Source organism: Triturus cristatus, chromosome 10 (genome assembly GCF_964204655.1).
Source record: "Triturus cristatus chromosome 10, aTriCri1.1, whole genome shotgun sequence".
Taxonomy (NCBI): Eukaryota; Metazoa; Chordata; class Amphibia; order Caudata; family Salamandridae; genus Triturus; species Triturus cristatus.
In genome coordinates, this window is record NC_140593.1 from 1,057,481,817 (window position 1) to 1,057,502,230 (window position 20,414).

The 20,414-nt window shown below is 39.5% G+C and overlaps 1 protein-coding gene across 1 annotated transcript in view; it reads left to right on the plus strand.

The window, feature by feature from the left end:
• LOC146796557 (cytochrome P450 3A21-like) overlaps positions 1–15,961 on the plus strand; it is a 301,005-nt gene extending 285,044 nt beyond the window's left edge. Inside the window, exons 12-13 of the mRNA XM_085629194.1 lie at positions 4,985–5,147; positions 12,939–15,961. Of these exons, the coding sequence (XP_085485320.1) occupies positions 4,985–5,147; positions 12,939–13,037 (262 nt within the window). The 3' untranslated portion in view covers positions 13,038–15,961. The remainder of the gene's footprint in view (positions 1–4,984; positions 5,148–12,938) is intronic.
• The last annotated feature ends 4,453 nt before the right edge of the window (positions 15,962–20,414 follow it).

The window sequence follows — 20,414 nt, forward strand, 5'->3', positions numbered from 1 at the left end:
AATATCCGTATCAACCTCAGAACTCTGGATACTACTGAGTTCAGCCTGTGCATCTGTCTGTGTATGGCTTTGTGGGTTCATCCTCTGTCTGCGAATTGTGTCGAATTTCCTCGCAAAGGTGTATATTTGACCACGTTCGTAGTCATTTTTATCACGGATGAATTTTTGCGCTTTTCTCTCCTTAATCGTTTTCTCCAGTTTGAGAAGTCTTTCTTTCATTTCCTTCTCAAACTTCTCATTCGGTTCTTGGTTACTTTCCTTGGCCAGCATTTCTGAAATCTGAGAAATTTCTTCCAAAATTTTACATCGGTCAATATCTGCATATTTCACTAGAATGACCAGCATCCTGCATGATGACTCGAAGTTGTTTTGTGCCCATTCATTCAGCATTGCTGGGTTTGGATCTTCATATGTCGGGGCCACCATAATTCGAAGCCCCCGGGGGATTCTCTTCACCTCTAAATAACGTTGGAGGGACTTCGATTCCCACCACTTAGAAAGTTCACTGCGCTTAAGTTTTTCCAAGCGTTTCAAACGTGCTTGCACATCAGTGCCTTTATCACCGATTGTGTACTTGCCAGGTTTTGCCGATATTGCACATGCGTCATCGAAAATGGCAAGTGCAGCCTCCTCCCTCTCTCTCAATTCTTCGGCTGACTTCATTAAAAGGCTACAAAATAACAACTTGAACCTTAGCTTTACCAGTTCAATCAGTAAAACCGAGGTAAATTTCCTTGATCTCACGGTCTACATCAGTGAGGGAAAAGTACAAACTAAACTATTTAGAAAACCTACCTCGACTAATACACTGTTACATGCTAAGAGTTTCCATCCTTTTAGCCTTATTAAAAGCATTCCATATGGAGAGAGTATCAGAACTATCCGGAACTGTAGTGAGAGTCCAGTGATTGAAAAAGAGCTTTTGTGTCTGCAAAACCGGTTTAAAGCTAGAGGTTATGCAACAGATGTGATCGAGCAAGCGATTACGAGAGCTAAAAAAAGAACCAGGGAAGACATATTGTTTAATGAAAGCCGTGGTCAAATCAATCGCAAAAGAGGTAACACCAATGAATTACGGATGGTCACCACGTACAACAAAAGCCATAAACAGATCAGGGGTATCCTCTCCAAACATTGGCATCTGATCCGCAATGACCCCTCATTAGGGAAATTGGTTCAGAAAAGACCATTGTTGTCCTTCAGGAAGGCACGCTCGTTCAAGCAGATGCTGGTGTCTAATATGATTACATCCAAAAAACAGCTGCCCATGGGCAGTGCCTGGCTGGCGAGAAGAGCGGGCTTCATAAAATGCAACAAATGTAAGGCCTGTAGCCATGGCAAAAACACGACTTCTTACACATTAGGCCTCTCTAAAAGAATCAAGAAAATAAAAGGGAGCCTCTCCTGTAAGACGGATTATGCCGTCTACGTCCTGCAATGCCCCTGTGGCTTGCGGTACGTGGGCAGCACAATCCATCCTGCCCATAAAAGGATTTTGCAGCACTTGAGGGCCATCAAGAATGGGGACAGGGCATATCCCGTGGCCCGCCACTTTGAGTCTCATCATGAGAAGGATGAGAAGGGACTTTCTTACTTTGTCATCGATAGTGTACCGCGTAATGTGAGAGGGGGCAATAGGGAAAGGAACCTGAGGAGATTGGAGTCAAATTACATCTTGGCTCTCAATACCCGTTCCCCCACAGGTCTCAACATTGAGGAAGATCTTATTACACACCTGTAATGGGATCTGTTTAGAAGTCACAGGAAATGGCAGCAGCAATCCCCCTCGACTGTGTTTTTAAAATCTGTTAAAATTGTTTTCTTGTTGCTCTTTGGTTTTGATTTTTATGGTGTGCACACACACAAATTTTCTTTTCTTTTTATGTAAATCTTTGCTATAGTTCACAGCAAGATACGTCCTATAGGTAATTAACGAATGCCCACTTGGGCATAAATGCTAAACGTGGTATATGTGGCAAACATGCAAGTTTTTGCGGTTTTTAAATGTATCAACTTTTGAAATTTGGCAGACTGGGGTCACGCAGTACCATCCCAGGGATATATGTGTCATTTGTGTGATTGTCGTTTCACGGATGACAGTCACTATCCTTGAAATAATATGGAATGATTAGGGCACCTGCGTGTCTCGATGCCCCTGAGGAAGCATGTTATGAAATTGTCATGGTGTTGCATGATTTTGCATTAAGCAATCAAGATTATACTGTGGATATTTGCCCAGGCTCTAGTAAGCGGAGAGTCCTTGTTCCGTTGGACTACGAGTCTGTTCTCTAATACACTGGGGTTGTAGTCATATCATGTGACGTGTCACGAGCGCAAGAAACTATGTAAATAAGGCACTCGAGCTCAGTTGAATTGTTGGTGATCAAGCCTGCTTGTCAGGTGAAACGCGTACAAATCGGCTGATTGAATAAAAACTTTATCGAGCCCAGACACGGCGTCGTCATCCTTTGGCTGCGGGCAGAGGTTTGGTGGATATATATATATATATATATATATATATATATATATATATATATATATATATATATATATATATATATATATTGATATAATCTACTGGCGGTCGCCAGTAGATAGTTATAGTTAGGACCGGGTTCCCATAGGAAATCTGAAAATTCTATTTTGAATAACTTTGGCGCCGGTTGACTTATCTTCGTGAAATTTTCAAAACTAATGGGGTGCTCCGCTCAGCTCCTACCCTGAAAGTCTCGGGGGGATTCGTCAAGCAGGGGCTGAGAAAAAAGGGGGGTCCCAAAACGCGTTTTCCCCATGCATTTTCCCGTAGGACCTTTAGTCGAAGGTACAGCCCGAACGGCTGAACAGAATTACTTGAAATTTGGCAAAGAGGTAGTCCTCAGGTCAGGCATGTGCCTTTTGCATATATGGTGTCAGTCTGTTCAGTAGTTCCTGAGAAAATTGCAGTTAAAAGTACATAAATATCTATATGCGCGCACCGTGCGCGCACTGTCTGCGCACGGTGCTTGCACGGTGCGCGCACCAAATGTCCGCGAGCGTAATCCTGATTGATGGTTAGATGTCAGTCAATATTCCAATCGGTCGAAATCAGGAAGTGTCGGACGCCATTTTGTGTGTGACAGTGAAAAAGAAAGGTGGAGAACATGAAAAGGGGGCAGGGTAGAGAGTTCCTGACCCCCTAGCCTTTGTCAGGGGGTCCCTGAAGGACCCCGAAGGGTGAAAAAAACATTTTATTTTTTTCAAAAAATCGCGGGGTGCGTGAAAAACCCTTAAATTTTTTTTTTTAACTGTTTATAGGTTTATAGAAGATATTAACTATGCTGTTCAACTTTATCCAAATTAAAAAAAAAAGCTGAGCCATTCCATATTACAGGATACAGTCAATCTATAACTATATACATAGGTAGTTTATTGTAAAATAAATATATAAAAAATACAATAATACATACATAAATTAGCATTTAAAAAACCTTACAAATTCACTAAAAAAACCATAGGTTTCACACACGTTATAGTTAGAAATTAGCATTTAAAAAACCTTGCAAATTCACTAAAAAAAACATAGGTTTCACACACGTTATAGTTAGGAATTAGCATTTAAAAAACCTTGCAAATTCACTGAAAAAAACATAGGTTTCACACTCGTTATAGTTAGGAATTAGCATTTAAAAAACCTTGCAAATTCACTGAAAAAACCATAGGTTTCACACACGTTATAGTTAGGAATTAGCATTTAAAAAACCTTGCAAATTCACTGAAAAAACCATAGGTTTCACACATGTTATAGTTAGCTGGACATTTCACTCGTACAAAACCATTGAAATTCCCCCGTTATAGTTAGTTCAGCTAACTATAACTCGCGCGACCGCAATCCACTGCTGATGACATCACATATTACATCATTCATGACATGGTCAGTGACATCACTCATGACATCTCAAATGACATCACGGATGACATCTTTGATGACATCATCCCGTGAATATGTGTCTTTATGAATATGTGACGTCATCAGCAGTGGATTGCGGTCGCGCGAGTTATAGTTAGCTGAACTAACTATAACGGGGGAGTTTCAATGGTTTTGTACGAGTGAAATGTCCAGTTAACTATAACATGTGTGAAACCTATGGTTTTTTCAGTGAATTTGCAAGGTTTTTTAAATGCTAATTCCTAACTATAACGTGTGTGAAACCTATGGTTTTTTCAGTGAATATATATATATATATATATGGATAGATAGATAGATAGGTAGATAGATAGATACACACACACACACACACAAACACACAAATTGGAGCGCTTTAATTAGCACCAGTTGAGCACCAGTTACATTACATATTGATGCATATCACATATGTAGTGAGAATAAATGTGGTCAAATAACATGTTACTTACATAACTTTTACTAATCAACACATATTCAAACATTTATTAACTTACTACTAAACTGAAAAGGTCAAATGTGAGATTATTACTAGTACAGCGAACGTGACATCAGAAAAACACTTTTTACTGCCTCACAGAAGGAACGTAAAATGTATTTACACATCAAAACATGTCTCTCAAGAGTCAGGATATGTTTTGAGTGAGATTTTTTACTTTGCTGCACAAATATAACCCTTTGATTATATGCATTAGTTACAACTACACATGCCATGGGATAAACCACATATGCAGATGCACAGAGAATAATATGCTATTTATTATCATTGTCGAGGTGAGAGTGGGCATCATGATACATCCAAGGCTTCACCACTCATCAGTCCTGCCTCCTCCCCATACTTAACAATGGTAATAAATAGCATATTATACTCTGCACATCTGTATATTATTTAATTTGTTAATTAAGATGAACACCAGTAAACAGGATTATAAACACGAACAGTTAACCACATCATTCTCCAAAGCGTCTCCTCACATGCAGCAGTGCCGCTTAAAAGGATCTCATTGTGGATTTCACTCTTTCATCTCATTTTGATTTTTCCAGGTTCAGTAAGGAGAACAAAGACACTCAGGAGCCATACACCTTCCTGCCCTTTGGAAGTGGGCCCAGGAACTGCATCGGAATGAGGTTTGCTCTTCTCAATGTGAAGGTCGGAATAGTTAGCCTGCTGCAGAACTTCAGCTTCCAGATCAGCAAAGAAACACCGGTGAGGAACCGAATTCTAGCAGAGCATGGTTTTACTCTATGTGGATAAGTCTTTTGAAAAAAATGCCTCACTCAGCTTGTGTACTATGGGCCCAATTCACAAAGTAAATTGAAAATCTGCAGTCAAAGGTCTGTGGCATCACATGGGTGAAGGATTACAATGTTTTGGTATTCTTAAGGATTCTAAATGTATGCCTGGAAATCTATGAGAGTTGCAGGATTTCATAACTATTCCTCAAAAAGTCTTGTGATCTTTTTTCACAAGTGTGTATTTTTTTTTGCCTGTTTAATTGTACACATTGAACAATTATGCTTGGTGAAATGCGATTGCCTTGGCGCAGTGAAACATTTTCCTTTTCGGAAAAAAATATTACCCCACACCCCACCTGTGCTTAGGGTGTTTTTTCCACTTTCCAACTAAAAAAGAGATGCTCTCATGCAATCGGCCCAGACTGCTCACTCCTCAATTCTTAAGTGGGATCTACTCACACACATTGTGCATTAATGTGGAATGCAGCATATGAGTGCAGGTCACCTTTTGCGAATATCTTGCACTCGTAAATTTAGCCATTTGCACCTATAGGTCTGACTTACACATTTAAATGGTATCAGAAACAATGAACTTATAGAAGACAAATATTTCTAGAAATGCAAATCTGGCACTTCCGTGCTCCTTTGGGCATCTACTTTCACCAATATTTCAAAGGTGGACAGGTTCCCACATTCTATGTGTTTTCCCGGAACTCAAGTTTTTTGCAAATCTTTCTGTTACCAGAGTACACCATATTATTTATAAATAGGAGTGGAGGTGACACTTGATATTAGTAATGTAATATGCTTTTACATATTATGGACGTACTATAAATAAACACATTCTAGTTGGGTCTTTGAAATTATCAAAATAGGCTCACTGTACAAAGCATTGAACTCAGAAGTTAACAGGAAAACTCCTATTCAAATCTGTGTCCAGCATCGTAGAGGCTGTAAGGTCATACATAAATCTTTTCTTGGCACAACAACTCTTCATTATGGTTAGTGGAAAACTACAGAAATGATCCCTTAAAGTGTGCTATTAGTTCATACATTCATTTTAGAACTATAGCATTTAACTATTGCCCACGTACTTTGGAGCATATATTAATCTAAATGCCCAGAATTAGATAATTTTCTGTTCCTCTCACAATATATATGAGACACAGTACCTAGCTTCCTTTAGTGATAGTTTCACTCAGAACCACCCTGTCTGTTTTCTTCTTCACAGTCCTCATATAAGACTTGAAGTTCATGAAGTATTGAGTAGTGAAGTTTACTAGTGAGTAATCTTCAGAGTAATGACGATTTCTAATAAGTAATGAAGCTGTTACCAACTTGTCCATCTTCTTCATCACATTTCCTTCTTAAAATAAGACTTTCTATCGGATTAAGGACAATTTATAGCGAGTAATTAATCTATTCCTGACTCGTCCATCTATCTCATCATATTCCTTACTTGTCAACACAGTCTCTCACCGCACCCTAATACGCAGACTCCAAGACAAGGCCCTCGACTGGATCCTCTCCTTTCTCTCCAGCAGAACGCAGCGGGTCAGACTCCCTCCTTTCTTCTCAGACCCTACACCTACCACCTGTGGAGTACCCCAGGGGTCCTCCCTCAGCCCTCCGCTATTCAATGTCTACATGGCTCTGCTCGCCCCCCATCGTCAGAACCTACAGACTCAACATTGTGTCATACGCAGACGACACCCATATCATCCTCTCCCTATCCAACGAACCAAACACCGCCAGGCACAACTTTCGAGAAGGCGTGGAAGCTGTCGCCAAATGGATGAAAAACAGCTGCCTACAACTAAACACCAACAAAATGGAAGTACTCATCATGGGCCCAAAGCCAGACGCCTGGAACGACACCTGGTGGCCCCCCGCCCACAGAAGCCCGCCGCCCGCACAGACCACGCAGGCAACCTGGGAATCATCCTGGACTCAGAGCTCAAAATGGACTGCCAGATCAACTCCGTCTCGTCCTCATGCTTCCACACCCTCCGCCTCCTACGTAAGACCTTCAAATGGATCGCCCTCGAACACAGAAAGACCATTCCTCATGCACTGGTCACCAGCAGGCTCGACTACGGCAACGCACTCTATGCCAGAATAAACAAAAACCTCACCCGCAAGCTACAGAATATCCAAAAAGTCGCCGCAGGACTGGTCCTCAACCTGCCAAGACACTGCCACATCTCCCTGCACCTGCGCACACTCCAGTGGCTCCCCATCGAAGGTAGAGTCACCTTCAAGATGCTAACCCACGCTCACAAGGCCCTCCACGACACCGGACTAGCATACCTGAATGGCTGACTCAAATTCCACGCACCCTAAAGGACCCTACGATCAGCCCAGCTCTCCTACGCTGTGGTCCCCCGCACCAGAAAGACCAGATCGGGAGGCCGCTCCTTCTCCTTCCGTGTGGCCAGAGCCTGGAACGACCTTCTGCTGCACCTCAGACAGATAACATCGTTCCCCATCTTCTCAAGAAACCTCAAAACCTGGCTCTTCGACAGACCCCCTCATTGATGGACTGGAACCTGCGAAATCACCCCAACCCCCCAGCGCCTTGAGACCCTTACGGGTGAGTAGTCATGCTTAACAAACACCTGATTTGATTTGATTTTGATATGTTAATATTTTAGACTTTGAGTAATGAAGATTTCTTGTAAGTAACTGAGCCTTTACCAGCTCAGCAGTCAGAGTGGTCACTAGCCTTACTCGTATAAGATCTGGTTTTGGAATGATAAAGATCTCAATTTGCATGTTTTGTGTTTCTTTGTCATGCGGACAATAGGGCATTGAAAACAAACAGAAGCTATGTGCCCCATTTTTTCAAAAATGGACAATCAACTGCGCATGTCCAAACGCTCCTTCTCTGTAGGTGAATAGGAGTATAGAAAGTGACGGAGTGGCGGATGTATAGGTTGGTCTATCATGGTGCCATGAGCACTGAAACTTTTATAAAAGTACGTTTGAAGATGAGTATTGTTCTTGACTGTACGTGCAGGCCATGTTAAAGTGTATTCCATATTACAGTTAAGGCGGACAGAGTCCAAATTGTGATACAAAGCTGCAGCATTTGTGCAGGGCATGCAGCTTGTGTAATCTGGTTCCAAATAGGCCTGGGCATTGAACTCCGGTCCGTTCGCAGAGTTTGCAGAGTTTTTTGCACTCCGCACTCTGCGGAGCTCGCGGAGTACATGAAAAGCCTGCTTCGCGTAGTGCAGCAGAGTTTTTTCCCTGCTTGCGCTTGTGAACGGTAAGTTCGCGAGCGCGAGCTGCAGCTCAGGTAGTCGGGTATAAACTTACATTTACCTAGGCTGGACTTATTCACAACACTTTTGTCTTGTTTGACTCAGGTTTATAAATCCCTGATACCTTCATTTTTTATTTTACCACTAATTCTTTTAATTCATTTCTACCATTTTTTCAAAATATCAAAACACATTAGATCACATATTTCTCCGAGTTTGCATGCCCATATCATTAGTACTTTTTCAAAAATTAAACTAAATTTGGACTAGACAGCAAATATTGACATCACATGTTTACACATTATATTTTTATGAAAATACATTTTTAAAGTGAGCGAAAGAAACAGTGTTCTAAATGATTTTAAATAAACCAGTCTTACATTTTTTATACTTGAGTCTATGATTAATTTCCTTATTTAGATAAGACTCATATTTGACCGCAATGTAGATGGGGTTAAATGTCCTGCTCAGTTTGGACAGTGAGGCACTTAACACAGTTTCTTGTTGCCTCAAACTGCAGGTTTTCTTTCCTTGGTTATGTGTCCCTGAAGGCGGTAACAAGTCAACACGTTTTGACCTCTTTAGTTCGAGGTCTTTTCAGGACCGAGCATAGTTATGACTAAAATTTGAAAATAATAAAAATATTAACTCTATACTTCGTTGAAATATTAACTTTTGAGGTTTTTGTCTTTATTCAAGACGCTCCTACATTTTTTCTTCGGAAAAGGCTTCTCTCTGTTTATTCACGAACTGTATTTGAGCTGAGTCTGTGCGTGTTTATTGAGGGAAAATGGAAACAGAAATGTTACCATTTAGCCGTTTGAATTCTTCTTTGTTTGATCCTTTTTTACCTAACTGTCAAAGACGGAAAGTTTTTGTTACTTTGTCTTTCCGCATTCAACAAGCGCACCACATTTGCTGCATGTATTCCTAAACACCTTTCACTCAGTCATTGTTCTTTTTTACATGAAGCTGCAGAAACCGGGTGCGCATCTCATGTGCACTCCTGTTGCTCTTCTTTATTTTTTGAAGTTGTCAGGCATCATGAATCGATTGCTTATTTCCTGTTCTTCGCTTATCAGTATGTCAGTTCCACAAATTTGTCCATGGGGTGCATTTCACTTCTTTTTTTGAAGTTTTCGCTGTATTAAATAGGTTTTAACTGATGGCATGTAATTTTTTATTTGTTGCATCTTTTCTTTCTATCTGTTATTAGCTGTGCATTCCATTGCATTCTGGTATAGATTTTTGATTCAATTCTACTTTGCTTGGTGTTTTATTGTAAGATGAATCTATTTCTTTGATTATTGGGTGAATGCCCTTTTGGCTTGTTATAAATTTGCCTTAAAACCAATTTAATACAACATAAAAGAAGTAAAGTGAGCCCCAAGGACAAATTTGTGGAACTGACATACAGATATGCAAAGAACCGGAAATAGGCAATCGGTCCATGATTCCTGACAACTTCAAAACATAAAGAAGAGAAACGGGAGCACACATGAAACGCACACCCAGTTTCCGCAGCTACATGGAAAAAACATCACTGACTGATTGAAAGGTATTTAGAAATGCATACAGCAAACGTGGTACGCTTAGTGAATGCGGAAAAACAAAGTAACAACTTTCCGTCCTTTACAGTTAGTCAACAAAGTATCAAACAAGAAAGGATAGAAACGCCCATGCAGTAAGCGTGATGGCAGCAAAACAAAGAAAACGGGGTGACGTGAAGCGCTGAGGCAAGATTTATACAATTGTACTACTTTAGTCGAAATTAAGGTTAATAGCAGACTAAATGGTAACATTTCCATTTCCATTTTACCTCAGTAAAAACGAATAGGCTCAGCTTGAGTACAGTTCGTGAATAAACAAAGACATGTCATTACCCAAGAAAAAAGGTAGGACCGTCTTGAAAAATGACAAAAACATCAAAAGTTAATATTTCAACAAATTATAAAGTTAATATTTTTATTTTTATTATTTTCAATATTTTGTCATAACCGACCTTGGTCCTGAAGAGACCTCAAACTAAAGAGGTCCAAACGTGTCGCCTTCAGGGAGTTATAACCAAGCAAAGAAAACCTGCAGTTTGAGGCAACTGGAAACTGTGTTAAGTGCCTCACTGTCCAAACTGAGCAGGACATTAAACCACATCTACATTGCGGTCAAATATGAGTCATATCTATATAACTAAATGAATCATAGACTATAGTATACAAAATTTAATACTGGTTTATTTAAAATAATTTAGAAAAAAATTATTTCGCTCACTTTAAAAATGTATTTTCATTAAAAATGTAATGTGTAAATATGTGATGTACAATTTAGATAATTTTTTTTAAAGAATTAACGATAAGGGCATGCAAAATCCTGAGAAATATGTGATCTAATGAGTTGGATATTTTGAAAAAATGGTGGAAATGAAAACAAAAAAAATGGTGGTAAAATAAAAAACCAAGGTATCTGGGATTTATAAACCTGAGCAAATCAAAGACAAAAGTGTTGTGAATAAGTCCGGCCTAGGCAAATTTAAGTTTATATAATATGTGTGGTCTAAACCTAGGCTGTGTTACATGCCCAACCCCTCAAGTTAAATAATTCTTTAATTTGAAGGCAGACCACATTCAATATGCTCAATGCCCCTCAAAAGAAAGTCAGAACCTCCGATCTTCATTACTCTCAGTTCCACTAAGAAAACCACTAATTCCACAGATTCTAGTTTGACCATCATGAGTGCCCCTCAAAAAATGCATTATTTGCAGTGCCTAGGGATTCCCCTGTAGCTTGCCAATGTCGCTAAGTGTGGCACCAATTTCAATTTGAGCTTGATTTTTAACAAGTATGAGTTGACCCTTCTACTTCAATCTATCAGGATTTATAAATGACATTGAATCACCCGATAGGTTATCTAAGCTCTTGCAGATACCAACGGTTTATACAAACAGCCAGGTCTTAAGGGCCATGCGGAATTCTGAAAATGAGGTGATGATCCAGAGGTACGTGGGGAGCCTGTTCCAGGTATTTGCTGCGACGTAGGAGAAGGAGTGTCTTCCACTTCTGCTTCCGTAGTTGCAGGGAGTATGGGCAAGTGAAAGGGAGGTGGAGTGTAGTCTTCTCTCAAGTTGGTGGAAGTTCAGGCGGTGGTTAATGTATGCGGGTCCTTGGTTGTGTAGAGCTGTGTGTGCATGGGTCAGCAGCTTGAATTGGCATCTCTTCTGTATGGGGAGCCAGTGGAGTTGCCTGAGGTGGGGTGTGGTGTGGGCTTGTCTGGGAAGGCCGAGGATGAGAAACTTGAGATCAGAAACACATATCACTGGAGTCCACAGCAAATGAGACATTGGCTGTCTGGCATTATGCCTTCACCTCTGCAACCATAAAATGTAACAAACAAGAGCACTGTCCCAGTAAGTACATGCTAAGATGCAAATAGTGCATATCGTAAACACGACTAACTTGCAATAGGTAGATTTCTAAGTTGCAAGACTAGGCCTACAGCTTAACACACAAGGCCCACCATGGGCTGCCACTGGAACTCACGATCAGGTAGAACTCTTAGCAGCATGTGCAAAATAGGTGATGTAATGGTGGGGGGAGCATAGGAAGGAATGGTCCTCATTGTGCCACTGTCTGAAACCTCAGGATATCTCACTTGGCACTAGTGAGTCAACAGGTCTAGACAATGTGATTGTGACCATACAGATAAAACAGACCACAGCTATAGAATGCCCATTTCCCTAAGCTCAGATCACAGGGAAATCATTTCAGTTCACGACACAATGTGATAGTCAGCCATTCAAGTAAACTGTCATGCTTATAGCCTGCAAATAAGGCACTCAGTGTATTAATAGTGCCGTCAATATATTAATGATCCCATCAAACAGCTGAGAACCGCTTATCAAGCAGTGACTGGGATTTTGTCACTGCAAATGATAAGTGTTATTCATGCACGTGTTGTACACCAGTAATGTCCATTAAATTAAATAATTACAGAACTCATTTCCAATAGGTCAGTATACCTAGGCACCTCCCCGTTTTCTTTTAAGTCTTACAACTCTCTATTCTTCATGCCCCTCATCGAATTAATACCTCTACTCTCAGTGACCCTCAACAAATTATTATTAATTGGGTATAATCAAATATTTACTTGATTTTGGCATCCTCCATCAGTTTCACAACTGTCTTTGGTACAAGATGTCGTGATTTTCAGTAGTATTTGGAAAGTTCATCAATCTTAATTTTGTATATTTCATTACCCACAGAACCCAGACGTATAATCTTTCCAGTTGCCCGGCAAATAAATGTGTGTGTTAGGTAGATAATTGTTGTAACTGCTGCTGGATGCATTTGTAGCCAGTGTGATGCTTTTGTGGCCAGTTAGTTATGTATTGAACATCATGGCCTATGAATTAGATCACTTTACATGCCTCTCATATTTCGGCTTATGTCTCAAGGTCCCGATGAAACTTCACTGATGTTTTTTTTTCTCTCCATTGTTGCAGATTCCGCTTGAGTTGGACACCAGGGGGATTATAAAAACCAAAACGCCAATATATCTAAAACTTGTTCCCAGGACAGCTGCACCGAAAGAAGATAAATGATTGACACAAACCCCACACGTCCTTCTGCATAGCCTCCATACTAACAGCATGCAACCAATTGCGAATATCACACTGGAAAATAAAGACACACTATATCGTCCAGCAACTCCCACCCTTCAGGTCTTCCCTGAAGCCTTCTGTCCTTGAACCCCTATCAGTTTTTACTCTTCGCCTTTGGGTTTATTTCTTTTTCCTGTTTCTTGCACTTCAGTTGCTAAAATCAGTGTTGCATCATCGATTAACATAATTATGCCTTTGGATATGGTGTTTTATACTCAACGCAACCAATCGTGTCTAGCTAGCGCTATATAAAACTCAAATAAATAAATTATCACCTCCTGTTTCTCAGTTATTTGCATGTAACAGCATGGCTGCTGCCTTGAAACCACGAGGAGAGCATCACTCATCACCATGCTGAGACACAGGCATGCGCCAACCTTCTTTAAACCCCGAAAAACTTGCTAAAACTGCCATTCATTCGGCTCTTTTTTTTCCGGCTGTCGTGTCTCCAAGAATGTTAAAAATAAACATTTTCGAGTTGGAGGGGAGCTGCTGAAATCCAGCACTCTCAGCCAGTAGTTAATGTTGTAGTTGCGGTGAAGCCTCCTGTTCTTCTCGGCATGCAGCTGTCAATGCCTGGCAACCTCCCGCCACCTCCCGGACAGATATCGCAGCTGGCACAATTCTGCCAAACAGCATGTCCGACTCCGGGGCCTCCAAAGCTAATAGGGATCTCTTGGCAGCAGGGAGGCCACGTCACCAGTCGAAATGTACAGCTAATCCGCCTGACATGCGCGATCTGTTCGGTGTTTAGGAAGACTATAAAACTGCTTGATAGTGGGACGTTCTCCTTCTCTTAACTATCAAAGAAAGGGATAGTGCTTGCTAATGTCCTCTGCTCCTCTGAATTAATATTTTCATACATCTGAACTAGAATCATCTTCTGGGCACAGACAGACAGACTCTGAAGGGTTATCATTGATATTTAAATGTTTTAAAATTGTGTTCTTTTAGAAAAAGTATTGATTTAAATGCAGATACAATGAATTGGCAGAATAGAGAAGAATGATCAACAATAATGTGAGAGAATCTCTTACAGCATGTGTGTCACTGGGAGGGATGCATCTTGTCTGAAAGTCACTGCTTAGCAGCTAGTATGCTGCACATTCAGTTAAAACAGTAAATAATCTGTTCTGATCCGATCCTCAAAGTGATATTTGCATTAGGGAAAACCAGGATCATTTTATATGCTGAACAATGGTGGTATTCATTGAAGGAGGATGCTAGGCAAGTGCCATAAAAAGATTAACATTTGTATCAAAACTATGGGGCTAATTTAGACTTTGGTGGAGAAGGTCCTCCTTTTCCACATTAACTAAGTCCCCCTCTCTATCAAACTCAAGGTCTGCATGCTCAATGTAGAGGGAGGCGGATCTTAAGTATGTCAACAACGGAGTTTACCCAGCTCCATCGCTGACATGCTCCTCCAAATAGCCACCCGATTGCCCCCCAATTTAGAGTGGGCGAGCAGATGTATATTTCCCATGGTGTTGGCCTCATTCATTTTTCATATTTTAAAACAAACCCCAGCTTTGGGAGTTTATTTAAAAAAATGAAAAACATTTTAAAGGTTTGATGGACATCCGCAATATTTGTTGGAGCCATCCATCACATTTTTACAATATTAACTGGAACTGCTGTGAAGCCATTTCCTGCAAATGTTAGGAGCTGTCCAAAAGGGTGGTTGACAAGTTTACATTTGGCAGGCATAGGTCCCTCAGGATGGTGGGGCAAATGTCATCCACCAACCCCACAGACTGTCTTTCCACCCAAAGCCTAAGTCAGCCCCTATGACACGGCAGAATTGGAGACTAAGATTCAATTACATACGTTTACAAGAAAACAATCATTTGATAGTTCTTTTTCAACAAAAGGACATTTTTATGAAACATAAAACGAAATTGAAGTATAAATATTGAAACCTAAAAGTGATTATCACCCACTCAGACAGAACAATACATCGTATATTCCCAAAAAACATTGCTATAATTTTATTGAAACTGAAGAAAGATTACAAAAGTATCAGAAGATCAGAATGTAAAGCAATAAAAGAATTATATCATGTTGAATTTAACAAAAATTGAGGTTCTGTTGTAAACATAGGCATGTATTGGCATAAAGACTTCCCCTTACCTTAGCTACGAAGAGAAGGCTACATTAACTTAAATACTGGTTCTTCTAGATAAAAGATGAATGAACTATGGTTTGCAAAGAAAATGTCACAATTGTTCTCAAACTCAAGTTTTTTCTAGTATATATGCAGAGTTTAGAAACAATCAAGGAAATGTTGATGAGATGTATCTTTTCCAGAGGTGATTGTGCTTTCTTTGCTGAAATTGATACATTTTATATCTTAGATTTATTTCATTTTCATTTCCATAACTTGATTTGATCTAATTTAAAACATAGATCATCAAAGTATAATTTTTTTTAAACGATAATAAAAAACAATAGCATTCTTCTTAGTGCAATACAAATTTAACCCCCAAAGCAATAAAGTATAAAATGATCTGTGCAAATTTCGCAATTCAATGGCTATTAGTTATACAATAAATATAATAAAAGGACTGTATGCTACACTGCGCATTCCGAGTTACCCCATGAGTAAATACTTAACATAACAGAGCCCATCATCCTGTGTTCGAGGAGACAGATACATTTAAGGCTGAGCGGTAGCACAGGTCTCCAGTTCTAATAAATGTCTTCTGTGCTTACAAGCCCATAAGAATGAGGCTACACAGAAACATACGAACGGATCATGGAGCTTCTTCAGAGAAAACATGGCAACGCAGCATTGCTTAAAATTATGTCGTATTAAAAGAGATTTTATATATATCTAGCTCTCTGATCCTTATAAAAATGGCAAAAAAAGAAGAAGTGAAGGTCAGTTTGAGCTGATAGGTTGTCGCATGGGCAGGTTGTCAGATCTCTGTAAGCATACTGTTTTTGAGGAAAACCCAGCATCAGGGGAATCAGATTTAAACTGAACTTTACAAGAATAATTCTATGCTGCAGGTTCCTTACCGAATCCAAATAGAAGTATTCACCATCTTTCACTAGCGGGATTGAGTGATAGGTCTTTACAGTTACTTTTAACTTCTTGGCCTCGTCCCTTTCATATGCTAGCTTTGTCAATGCTAGTGCCTTTAGCATCTTCTTAGGAAACCTGGAGCAAGAGGTGGGATTTAGGTACAGCTCAGGGACTCCTAGTGATTGCAGAGTTATTGTAACATACTCCAGCCATGGAATCTTATAGACTTTGTCCAATACAAGACAATTGGATATATTAGATTGGTTAAGATCCACTCTGTCCCAATTCCATATGGAATGCTAGAGCATGATCGGAGCAACTCTCACCAAGTCAGACACATAGGGCATACCCAGCTCTAGGTGAGTGACGTGGTTTGAAAATGAGGGGGTAGCAAAGCGATCCTCTTGAGAAACCCATTTTCTAGTTTCTGTAGAGAAACAGTTGGTGCTGTACCGCAAACCCCTGCCCCATAGATTGCTGCCAAGATCACTTTGGCATTATAAATATTTTTTATTGTTGATAGCGGTCTCAAACCTAGTTTTTTAGTAAAACCAGCGACTGCCGCCATAGTGTGATTCATTGTTTGCGCCCTGCTAGCCACCATATTTGACCAGGTTTGTCTGATATCAAAGACAACCTCTAAGTTGAGAAAGTCTCTATGACAACCAATTTGCGGGTTCCAATGTGGAACGACAGGATGTTCTTTGGGAGGGGTAGTTCCGCCACTAAGATAAATGTTTTGGATTCATTGGCCTTAAGGTCCATAGATGTCTTGAAAGCCACATAGGTGTCAATTAGGCATGCAATGCTACACCTGTCCTAGCTACCAGAACGGCATCGTCAACGTAGGCCAGGATTGGAAACGGCCCTGAGGGGAGCAGTGGGACATCAGGCGTACATGTTTTTAAGGCTCCCTCCACTCGGTTTGTAGAAAGTGAAAATAAAAATGGGGCGAAGACACAGCCATGCCTGACTCCCCTCATAATCCTAAAGTATCTAGTGCTTTCCCCGTCCCATCCATAGCGGACTGATGCTGTCGCATGTGAGTACATTTGTCTTATAATAATGATCAACCAGGAGTCTATGCCCATCGCAGCCATGATTGTCCAGAGTTTGGAATGGACTACACAGTCGAAAGCTGCCGAAAGGTCCATAAAGGCCATGTATATATTCCCCTCCTTTGCTCTGGTATATTTGGAGATGATCAAGCTTAAATTTATTATTTTATAGTCTAATATTTAGGTGCACATTTTGTTTGAGGAATTTATAAAACATCATCATGATTGGGAAAACAACTTGGGACTTGGTGTAAATGTAATGATGTATATAGAGATGCTTCATTTGATTTGGGTTTAATTTATGTTTTAATACAAACGTAAAAAAGTACGCAATCAAGCCTTTTTTACATAATATGGAATCTGTGTTTATAGAATGATTAAACATGGCAAAATAATTAGTAGGGTTCAGAAAATATTTATATAACGTATATCATTCCATTAAACTAATTTTGGAAATATGATGTCCAGGAGATAACTTTTTAATAATGGAAATTAGGGTGGAACAAAATCAATTGACCACGTAACTCTGTGGTAAATAGACAGATTGCAACATCTTATTACTGGCAACTAGCTTTAAACCAAATTTAATACAAATAGCTTCCTGCAGAATCAACTTGTTTTTAAATTCATACAGTCCGACGGACAGCAATGTGGAATTCATGAGAGAAAAGTGCTTGATCAATTACATATATGCATGAGGCTATTCAGAATAAATATTAAAGCAAATGGCAGATAGTTTTCCTTGGATTTCAAGTAGGGATCCTTTGAAGGTGTCAAGTCTGAAAGAGATGGAAGAATGTACAACATTATTTATTTAGTTTAGCAGACATTCCTGAATAATTAAAAAGATAAAGTAGCAGAAAATGTACATTAAAGGAGAGGTTAATAAAAGCTGGGCTTCACAATCAGTACAAATACTATTGGTCCAGAACAAAATAGGGACATAACACATCTTTCTTTTTAATGTAATAATTGCAGCAGCATGCTTAAAGGTAATTATATACGTCACACAAAAAGCAAAGGAGATAGCATTTTTTCAATTTCAATAAATGTTACATTTAAATTTTATTTATGTGATCAAATGCCATGTGGCATTATATATATTGACAAACGTTTTATGAAATCAGAATAGGAATACAATTAAAACCAATCATCAAGAACACATTCAAATTCAGTGAAACACTTAATTGAAATTGATCATAATACAGCACAGCTTTACTGCCAAACTTGCACAATTGCACCAAAATATATATGTTATGGAGACATGATGACGATGCTTCGGGAAGAGAATGTTCTTGTATCCTTTTTTTGAGTGACTTGAATGTCTATACTAATGTAGGCCTTTTCCTGCTTTATGTGCATGGAGGTGATAACTAGAGATTTAGAATGTCATTTTAGGAGCACCACAGATTAAATGGTTTTGTCCTCCAGCAATATATTACTGATACAGAAGTGAGCATAAAGTTGAAACGTAACAAAGCCGATGGATGAAAACCATTACTTTAATGTTGTCTGGGAGACGTTGTAGGAAAACTGCATAGACTTTGGATTGATTTTTGAAGGATTACCTAGCATTGTGAAGCAAATTACTTGTCAATAAGATTTCTCCTGTGAAGCGAGAAATGTAAATACTTTTCTAATATTGATAAGGCTTGTAAATTGATGGTTTTTAGCAATTATTTTGTTTTATGAAATTACTCTGATATTTGCTAAGAGGGGGACAAAATAAAGTTCTGAAATGAGGGTGTTCAAAATCAATGTTATGTGAGGTGTATCTATGTACAAAGTAAGAAGCATTGGAAATATAAACAGTGTTTAAGATCATGAATTGAAAATAATGATTTTCCATAATTAATTAAAGAGTTTGAAGAATTCCATAAGAGTGGCCTCTTTATGATCAATGAAATAACAGCTTTACTCCATGATCCTTGTAGAGGAGTGTTGGAGGCCCTTAAAATTAAGTTCAGGTAGGAAGATAAAATGTTACAGCAGTAGGAAGTGAGTGGGGTCAGAGAATATGCTCAGGGCGAGAGCTGTGGGAAGCTGTTAGTCTGGAAAGCCAGAATAGACAGGAACAGAAACTTTATTAAGGAGATAGAGGACGGGAAAACAAATTTGAAAGTCCTAGACAGCTAAGAAATAGAAGCGATTTTTCACACATTCTTTCAGGGACTCCACACTTAAGATCAGGCACTGGATGCTGAAGACCTAGACGACTGGTTGAGGGAAAAGGAGTTACCTAAGTGTAGCTCAGAACAGCAAAATGACTTAGGAAACAAAATAAGGGGGAGTGAAATCTTGGTAGCAATTAAGAAGCTCAAGAGAGGCAAAGCAGCAGACCTCAACGCAATTCAAAACTCAATTCAAAACAATCTTTATATTTTGCCAGTAAGGAAATTGACCCCAACTTAAGTTGTTCAATTCCATTTTACTTGATGGTTTTTGCAGGTACAAGACCAAAGGCTAGCTAACCCCTACTTTACACAGAAGTTAGTTGTGCATTGCGACATTTGGCCACATTACCTGGCAGATGGCCTCCCCCTACAGTGGACAGCCTTGTGGACTAGCCACAGTTACAGAGTTTGTACTTTTTGTTGATTTTTTGACACCTTTTTTCTTATTATTTTTGTATGTAATATTTTTTCATGCTTACTTTTTGGTATGTAACTTATTTTTAGTCACTATGGTGTTTATTTTAGTGCTGTTAAGATGATTGGTTGGTTTTAGTTGCCCAAACAAATAACTTTCTTGCAGGTGTTGCAGTACATTGAAAATGTTGCTGGTCCCTGATGAGATTCTTAATGTTTTGGTTGTACAAGTTCTGTCACAACATCTTCATCTACGTCTTGCTGCTCTTGCCTTCTTCTTTAGACTTTTGCACAGATTAATTTGTTGGGATCCTTTCCTGTTGTCCAAAATATAACATACCTGGATTGTCTCTTGGTAATCCTCGTCACAAAGAGTGCAAGTTACCATGCCAGAACTCACTTTGTGGATCTGTGAAAAATTGCCAAGGATTCTTTTTCTGACTGCTCACTATGTCTAAATGTTGTGGGCAATTCGATTACTTCTTCTCCTTGCTAGTCTGCTTCTAGTCGGAAGCTCCCAGGCTTTGTGTGCAGAGTCTGTTGTTTCTTATCTCTGCTGCCTCTGTACCTGGAACTAAGATATAGTCCCAGGACCCCAATCCAATCCCTCATCCTCTCCAAACTGGACTAGAGCAGCACA